This window comes from Linepithema humile, chromosome 3, assembly GCF_040581485.1.
Source record: "Linepithema humile isolate Giens D197 chromosome 3, Lhum_UNIL_v1.0, whole genome shotgun sequence".
Classification (NCBI taxonomy): domain Eukaryota; kingdom Metazoa; phylum Arthropoda; class Insecta; order Hymenoptera; family Formicidae; genus Linepithema; species Linepithema humile.
Genome location: NC_090130.1, coordinates 17194524 through 17204070, shown reverse-complemented (window position 1 = coordinate 17204070; position 9547 = coordinate 17194524). Strand labels below are relative to the sequence as shown.

The 9547-nt window shown below is 31.5% G+C and overlaps 1 protein-coding gene across 1 annotated transcript; it reads left to right on the top strand.

The window, feature by feature from the left end:
- The first annotated feature begins 237 nt into the window (after positions 1 to 237).
- Positions 238 to 7847, top strand: LOC105672291 (uncharacterized). Its single transcript, XM_067351571.1, has 4 exons — positions 238 to 6075; positions 6165 to 6215; positions 6307 to 6536; positions 6620 to 7847. The coding sequence occupies exons 1-4, from the start codon at positions 6021 to 6023 to the stop codon at positions 6821 to 6823; spliced, it is 540 nt and encodes a 179-aa protein (XP_067207672.1). The 5' UTR covers positions 238 to 6020; the 3' UTR covers positions 6824 to 7847.
- The last annotated feature ends 1700 nt before the right edge of the window (positions 7848 to 9547 follow it).

Here is a 9547-nt window from a genome sequence, read left to right as displayed (position 1 = left end):
AAAGTATTTAACTTTTTAATAACTTTGTAATAACTTTTTCAACAATTTTTAATTTTCAATTTGCTCTTATAATCTTTAAACATCAAATTTTCAACATAAAAATATTAAAATTGAAATAGATTGCAATTTGCATAAGTGGCAATATATAATTTTGTTAATATTATAATATTATATTTTATATTTGTTTATCATTTTTTTTAATTTTTTAATTACAGTAATACATCATGCCTAAGGATATTCAGTCTTTATCCAAAAGGCGAAAGAATCAATTAATAAATCACGAATTAAATAAAGTTGTTAATTATAATACTTTGCATTTAATTAAATTGGATGAGGCGTCTAGTGCAATGACAAATACAAAAATAACTATGGTTAATAGTGTTGAAACGTCTAAAATTAACATTTCCCAAGATGAAGACAAAAATAATGAGTTATCAGCATAATTGCTGTCAGATACTGAAAATGTACAGCATAACTCTGAATCGCAGGAAAGTTTTTCAATGACAGATAGCGAATGCAATAATGATACAACTTTAAGAGAAGATTTACAACAATTCATAATTGAGCGTTGTATTGTACATAATACTTCAAACGAATTACTACAAATTTTGAGAAAACACGGTCACGTTGAATTGCCTACTGATGTTAGGGTTTTAGTTAAAACACCACGCAATACATCTACAACTTTTATTTCGCTGGGCAGTGGTAAATATATCCATTTTGGTCTTGCATCAGATTTGAAACAATCAATAAAAATGTATTCAAATTTTATTAATGATAATAACGTTAAGATTAATATTAATGTTGATGGGTTGCCAATTTCAAAAAGTTCTGGTAGTCAATTCTGGCCAATAATGATTTCCATTCAAGATATTGATATATATATACGTTGCCAGTTATAATTGGAGTTTATCACGGCATGTGCAAACCAAATAATTGCAATGATTTCTTAGCAAACTTTGTCGATGAATTGGTATTACTTTCCAAAAATGGCATAATTGTTTCCAATAAAAAATATGCAGTTATTGTAAATGCAATAGTATGTGATGCTTCAGCAAAATTATTTATTACGTGTTCAAAAGGTCATACGGGATACTTTGCATGTTCTAAATGCATTCAAGAAGGTGATTTTGTGCAAAATAGAGTGATTTTTCCCGAAACAAATAACGCTTTACGTACAGATCAGTCATTTAGAAATCGGACTCAACCCGAACATCATAATGATGATTCTATTTTAGAGAGACTTTCAATTGACATGGTATTGCAAATTGAGTTGGATTATATGCATCTTGTTTGTTTAGGTGTTATGAAACGAATGTTGCAATTATGGGTCAGAGGAAAAAAAGATGTCAGATTAGTAACAGGTGATGTTGATTCCGTTTTACATGATTTATTCGCGATAAAAAATTGCATTTTATCCGAATTTTCAAGAAAACCTAGATCTTTAAATGATGTAGACAGATGGAAGGCAACGGAATTCCGTCAATTTTTTTTATACACGGGTATAATTGTTATGAAATCTGTGCTATCTCCGTATTGTTACAATCACTTTGTTACTCTTAGCATTGCTGTAAGGATATTGGCTGGTCCTCAATTATGTATTTCATTCAATGATTATGCGAATTCATTGTTAATATGGTTTGTTTCTAATTATGGTAATATCTACTATGATGAATATCTGTCTTATAATATTCACAACTTGCTTCATATAGCCAAAGATGTACAAACCTTTGGTTGCTTAGATAATTTTAGTTATTTCAGATACGAAAATTATATGCAGAAGATAAAACGAAAATTACACCAACCCGGAAAACCTTTAGAAGAGTTGTCTAATCGTATATTCGAAGAATCACAGCTTCCAATCCAACCGTTCCGCGTTATGCAATATCCAATCATTATTTTTAAAAACAACAGAATTTCTTATCTACAATTTCAAAATTTCAAAATTGGAATAAATGAAATTGATAATTGTGTTTTATTAGATAACAAGTCGGTGGCTTTTATTTTAGAAGTATTTGAAGAGAATAATGTTTTATTTGTTCTTGCGCAGTGTTTTTTAAATCCAACTTCTTTTTTCACAACACCATGTCCTTCAGAAAGACTTGGCATATTTCAAATTTCAAAGAATACGACTTCAAATACTATTAAAATTCCAGTAACACAAATAACCAGAAAATGTTTAAAAGTTATAAACCTTTCTGAAGTAGACTCTTACATCACAATTTCGCTTTTACTTACTGCAACAGAAAATACTGTTTAATTGCAATACCATATCAAATAAGTTTTTTGGTTTTTATCGGTCTTTATTTTTCATTATGCTTATATAGGTCATGGTCTTTATTTTTTGTTATGCTTAAATAACATTAAAATTTGAATTTATATATCAAGGTTGTTGTGTTACAGAGACAATTTATCTTAAAAACTGGCGGAAATAATCAGAAATAAACTGTTTTCGATTAAGGTTTATCGGTTTTTCTTGGTTTTCTTATTTTTCTATGCTTATAATCTTGAATTTTTTTTAAATGACTGATCTGTACGTATTAATCCATTATTTGTAAACATTTCTTATTTGGTTAAAGTTTGTCGGTTTTTATTGGTATTAATTTTTTTTATGCTTATTGGTCTCAAATTTTTTTCTTATTATTGGTCTTGACTTTTTTATATTTAACATATTGGTCTTACATTTATAAATATTGCTTCATTGGTCAAAGTTTCATCGGTTTTTGTTGGTTTTAATATTTTTTCTTCTATATTGGTCTAACATTTATAAAAACTGTAATTTATAAATTTATAAGGATGATTTCTAATAATAAATCCATTGTCTGATACAATCCGCAGTGGCTTAAACTCTATGAGGGCTTTGGCCTCAAATCACGTCGGTGGGTGCTGGGACTGTCAATTTTTAAATGGCAGAGTCCGTACTGATGAGATTTTCAGAGTCTAAGCCAGTGGGTGCTGGGACTATTTTTTTTTTGGAGATAGAGTCCGCATTGGCTTGAATTCTATGAAAGCATTAGTCTCGAAATCACCTTGGGTTTTTATAATGCTAGCTTTACTTACTCAAGTTCTTTATTTGTAATAGCGCGTAGCGATAGATTTTTCATTGCTCAGATTTAATTTTGCCCTGTATCCTTATTGCACTCGTGATATATTGCAGCGTAAATTATTGAAAATTAGATGCAATTAATTTGATTGCATATATTATAATGTTTCATATGTAACGATGCAGCCCGCTGCATCGTTACGGCTACGGACCGTCCATCGTCCGTAGCCCACCAAGGGCGCATCGCGCGCCGATAAATTTCCTATCAAAAACAGCGGCGGTCAACCGCCGAAAATCCCCCACACCCGACCGTTCCGAAATTCCGTATTGTGGGGGACTCGCCGCCGAAACCGCCGATGCTTGCCGATTCGAAATCATTCGGCCGCCAGCCGGGTATAAAAGAGGCCCGGCTGAACGTCTTCTCACCAGACTCCGTTCGCTGATAGACAGCGAACATCCCTCTGCGAGTGTCCTCGTAGTCCTCAACCGAGCATACTCGGTTTTTCGTATACCTGTGCCAGCACACGAGTATCCTCGTGTACCGCCGAGCGTCTTCGGTATTCTTGATTCCCGCATACGAATATATTCGTATACCCGCCAAGCGTACTTGGTTCCTCTAGGCCACCGAACTCTGTATTGCGGGCATTTCCGCATACCTAGCCAGGTCGCTATTCTAAATTCCGTCTTCGTACGAGCATCCTCGTACTCCCGCCGAACGTAATCGGCAGCCTAAGTCCGCACACCGCGTTTATTCGCCGGGATTTCATAACTGTAATCCGTCCGGCAAGCAACACCGCGTCGACCAATCCGCGCCGCCGAATAGTCCGCATCGATCTACGATCGAACAGACTCGCGATACTACGAACGCACTCACCGACGAGCGCTCCGTCTTGTACCAACCGTTGCGACACGATCGCCCGCGCTTGCGCTCTCGCCGACCGCACCAGGACGCCTCACGTCATACTAAATAATTATTCCACCGTCGCCTCAAATAATTATTTCATTATTACGATACTTCGCATTGATTTTCACGTATACTTCGCATTTATTTTACGCCGCCTTAAATAATTATTTCGCCGCCACTCGAATAATTATTTCATTTTGCCGATATCTCGCATTTATTTTCACGTTGCTTTCGCTTTTATTTTGCGCCGCTTTAAAATAATTATTTCACCATTGCTTAAATAATTATTTCGCCTTTGCCGATATCTTGCATTTATTTTCACATTACTTTTGCTTTTATTTTGCGCCGCTTTCAAAATAATTATTTCACCATTGCTTAAATAATTATTTCGCCTTTGCCGATATCTTGCATTTATTTTCACGTTGCTATCACTTGTTAATTACTTCACCGATATTTGGCTAATTTGTATGCTATTTCAAATTCATCTTGCACACGCTTCGCATGTATGCACGAGCATTGTAGCAGATCATTCGAGGCAAATCGTATCAACATCTTTCTCAATAAACACTGTTTCATTATTTTTCTGATATAAACGAGTATTTGGTTTATTTGACATACCCCCAACCGACCGAACCTGGATTCCGGCGAGCTAATCCGCGTCCGCCGAAGCTCACACGGTTTCACATATAAAAGTAATGTGAATTAAGAAGTTTTTTAACGTTAATAATAAACTATAAAAAATTTTTGAAATTAAAATTGATTCTTTTGTGTTCATCAAATAAACACTGAATATATCTAGCGGATCTATGTACAAGGGCACTATTTGGTACTGAGGTGGTTAGGTTACTGAGGAGGTTAGTGTACAAAATAGCAAAGATTTAGTAACATTTATATAATAAAGTTTAAAATTGGAAAAGTTTAATTATTCGATTAAAATTATTAACATAGAGAATCGTCCAATTATGTCGCTTTATTTATTCCTCAACTGACGATTTGGAAATATGAAACTTTTTTATTAATTTTATGAATAAATTCTTTTCAATCAAAATATGATAAAATTAGTAAAAAGATTTTTATTTCTCTGGACCTTATAAATTGATATGTTATCTTTTTTTTAGATTACATTAAAAGATCATGGCCTAAGTAAATAAAGAAACAAACTACGCGGTAGTAAAATTTTTGTTAGATGGAACTTTCTCAGAAATTCCAGTGGCTCATTCAAAATAATAATATGGTTCGTGAATGTTGGTGGCCACCACGGACAGCCAATTGTGCAACACTAATAGCAAATTGTGCTCATCCAAATAGTACAGGAAAACGATATGACGTGGACATTATAAAATATTGTAGTAAATTAAAGATTTTTATATCTTACATTGCATAATAAATAATACAAAATTAGATTTTTAAACATTTTCACAATTTTACTAAATACTATACTTTCTTTTTTTCATTGCAGCATCTCTTGAATCCGCCCGGAAAAATGCATCAGATGCAAGTTATGAAACAACAAATGAAGAAAGATTAGGACGAGAGAAGAGGCAACATATTCCTTTCAATTGTTGCAGTACTGAGGAAGAATCTGAGCCATGTGTAAATAAAACAAGTATGTATTATATGAAAATTTAATGTTTATCAATATTTGAATTATATTAATAATTCAATTACATGAATATTAAAGTGTAATACCTAAATGATTTTTTTGCACAATTATAAATGTTAAATAAAATTTATTGTATTATTTATAGAAAACCGCTTGTATTCGAATGCAATATCAACATCATCCTTGTATCCCGATACGCTCAGTTTATAATATGGATATTCTAACGCATCTGTATCCAATGCATCTATGTCCAATGCATTTGTGTCCAATGCATCTGTTTCCAATGCATTCGTATCGAATGCATCTGTATTAAATAAATCGCAATCAAATGCAATTCCAATCATATCAAACGCAAGCGACTATGCTATGACAGCAACTGCACAACAAGGTAATTATAACATATAATAATATATAATTAGCAATAATTGTATTATAAAAAATAATACGTTAATACATTTTCAAAACGAGAAATGGAATCACATGTTGCAAGTAATGTAGACCTCAACACACCGATAATACTAGAAGGTATGTTATTGAAAAAAATAATAAATAAAGTAATAACATAATAAATTTTTATTATTGTTATATATAATGGATTTATCAAAATATTTTAGGATTTGAAAATACAAATGATTTGGAAACTGATAATAATTCAAACATAACAGGTAAATTTTTAAGATTGTTTATAATGTTAAAATTTGTGAACGTTTTTATGTATATTTTATGTATACTTATGTATATTATTTAATTTTGCAGAAATGCTACAGCAAATATTAAGGATGCTAGCCGTATTAAATGTTTTGCATAAAGAAGTGAAACAACGTTTAAAAAAACTTGAGGATGTTGTAAAAACATCCTATCCACAAAGAGCTTCGAATCTACATCAAGATTGTAAAATAATGAAAGAATTCTTACCTTTTACAACAAATGATGCTGTACGGGAATTTGACAAAGTATTGCGTACGAAGAAGATAGCAGTGCAATTTGTAAGTTTATAAATTTTATTATTAATTGTTTAATCTCATAATATTAAAATTTTAATTTGTATATAAACATTGTTGTGTTACAGAGACAATTTATCTTAAAAACCGGCGGAAATAACCCGAAGGACAGCATACATCAAAATCTGAAGAAAATCTTCAGCAATGAATGTGCGATGCAATGTTCTTGGAAAGGGTTACGAAATAATTTTCGAATTTCTAACTTAAAGGTGATAAATATTTTGAAAGATATGTTAATATACATTCTTAAACTTATAAATAAAAATTTCTAAATGTTTTTATTAATGTATTGTGTTTAATTTTTGCAGGAGAAATAACATCGCAGTTCAGTTTTACAGAGACTGAATTTGATAATATCACCAGCATATGGTTTCGCTTTGCCAAGCAGCGAAAAGAAAGAAGCGATAAGACTAAGGAGAAGGAAATGGAGTAAACACACGTGTGGAGTAGTCAGAAGTATGGCTATCAAAGCTCTACGAGGGATGTTGGCCTCATTGAACTTTTTTGTATACTGCAGGGTAAACTAAATCGTCGAATTCGTTTATAAATGTAATTTTTTTTTTAATGGTTAAAAATTATTATTGGTCAATTAGTTTGAACCTATTTATCGGTCTTAATTTTTTTTTTTATGCTTATTGATCTTAACCCTTAGAGGACGGGATGGTTTTAGAACGATTTCTATAGTTTTCAATTTAAAACTTTGAGATATATGTCATAGTAATATATATTGTTATGTCCGTGCTTTTTCACTGCTGATGCTGTGTGCAGTCAGCTGAGAGACCGATCGATAATATCGATCGGTCGCGCAACTGTTCAAGAAGCTGTTTCTTAGCAGCTGAAATATTATAAACAATCTCCATGGTAATTTTGTTTAGACGTCACCATGGATTGTTTGTAAATAAACTATGAGACGTCAGATTTTCGGGTGCTGTCTGCTCGGGCGGACGTGTGCGACGGCTCCGATATTTTAATTGTATTTTCGGATACTAATTGTCGAGTTCTGTGTTATATATTAAAGTGTTCTTTGTTATTTGAAGTGTTGTGTTGTATTTCTTTGATTTCGCGAGTTCCGTTGACGTGTGCGTGAAATATCGTTCCGCGAGCGCAACAATATATTGGCTTCCCGTCCTTTAGAGGTTAAAAATTATTGTATTATTGGTCAATTGGTTTGAACCTATTCATCGGTCTTAATTTTTTTTTCATGTTTATTGGTCTTAACCCTTAAAGGACGGGATGGCTTTCGAACGATTTCTATAGTTTTCAATTTAAAACTTTGAGATATATGTCATAGTAATATATGTATATATCGGTCTCCCGTTCTTCAAAGGTTAATGTTATTCATTACGTTCTTTAATTGAAATAATTATTAATAGTTGAAGAATTATTATTTAATAATTTTATAAGAAAGATAACAAATTAATTGCCTGATACAGTTCGCATTGGCTTAAACTTGATGAGGGCATTGGCTTCCAATTACGTCGGTGGGTGCTGGGACTGTCAATTTTTAAATGACAGAGTCCGCACTGACAAGATTTTTAGAGTCTAAGCCAGTGGGTGCTGGGACTATTTCTTTTTAAAGATAGAGTCCGCACTGGCTTAAACTCTATGAGGGCTTTGCCCTCAAATCACATCGGTGGGTGCTGGGACTGTCCATTTTTAAATGGGAGAGTCCGCACCGACGAGATTTTCAGAGTCTAAGCCAGTGGGTGTTGGGACTATCTCTTTTTGAAGATAAAGTCCGCATTGGCCTCCAATTATGTTATATTCGAAAGTTATTTGTCACATATAAATAATCTTAAAAAGTTTACCTGTTATATTAGAATTATTATTAATTATTTCCGAAATATATTCAAATTTATTTTAATGAATTTATTGTATGTAACAATTATAAAATTTAATTTAACTAGTACTCATTTATAATCATTTTTTTAATAATGTACTTCTTCTTATCGGTATATTGTTGAGATTTATATTATTTGTTTTTGCAACATAATTCCATTTCACATTTTGAAAATGTATTAACTTATTGTTTTTCATTATACAATAATTGTCAATTATATACTATTATATGTTATAATTACCATGTTGTACAATTGCTGCCATAGCATGGTCAAAGATAATTTTTAAAAATTAAGTATAATTAAGTTTGTTTAAGTGCATAAATGTTTTTCTTAATGTTAGAATTACTGTTAACTTGAAGCTACATTAGTGAAAAAATGTAACATGTTGCAATCCTCTTCAATTTACATATTATATAATATAAAATTAATGTAAAATAAAAAAAAACAATGTAAAATAAAATATTTTTCAAGTTATAATTTGATTTTTCTATTATAGCTTTTTTAACTGTTTTAAATGTCTTGTAATAAATGCAACTTTCAGAAATAACAGAACTTTGAATTAATTCTGAGCAAAACTAAATGAAATATTAATTCACAAAAATATTTTATTTAGTTTTGCTTAGAATTAATTCACGGATCTGTTATTTCTGGGATTTGCATTTTTTACAGACTAATAACCTAATTTAATTCCTAACTTAATAACAATGTAATTATTCAATAACAAATCTAATAACAGTTTTATAACAACTATATTGCATGTTATTTGCATGATATATCTATTTTATATAACAGTTACGTGGCATTTTAGTACCGCGTTATATTTATGTAATAGAACTGCAACAAGCCTGTGAGTGGAAAATTACAACTAACAATTGTATTACATGTAACATACATGTTACATTATATGGGACATTCTGTTTTATTGTTGCAATATAGTTGTTATATATCTGTGTTTGTTGGGCATAATATATACACATGAAGCAGATGAATAAAAGTATTTTACAGAAATTAGAATATTAATGTATGTGACTAAATAATGTAAATGTTTGCAGAAATGGTGAAAAATTTATGTATAATACATACACTTTTTTGGTAATTATGTAGAATACCCGCTTCACCTCCGATTTTGACCCAACTGGTCTCATTCGATGCGTT

Coding starts and splice junctions, on each gene's coding strand:
- LOC105672291 (XM_067351571.1), top strand. CDS start 6,021: ATGGAATCACATGTTGCAAGTAATGTAGACCTCAACACACCGATAATA. Junction 6,076..6,164: donor CACACCGATAATACTAGAAG/GTATGTTATTGA, acceptor AAAATATTTTAG/GATTTGAAAATACAAATGAT. Junction 6,537..6,619: donor AGAAGATAGCAGTGCAATTT/GTAAGTTTATAA, acceptor GTTGTGTTACAG/AGACAATTTATCTTAAAAAC.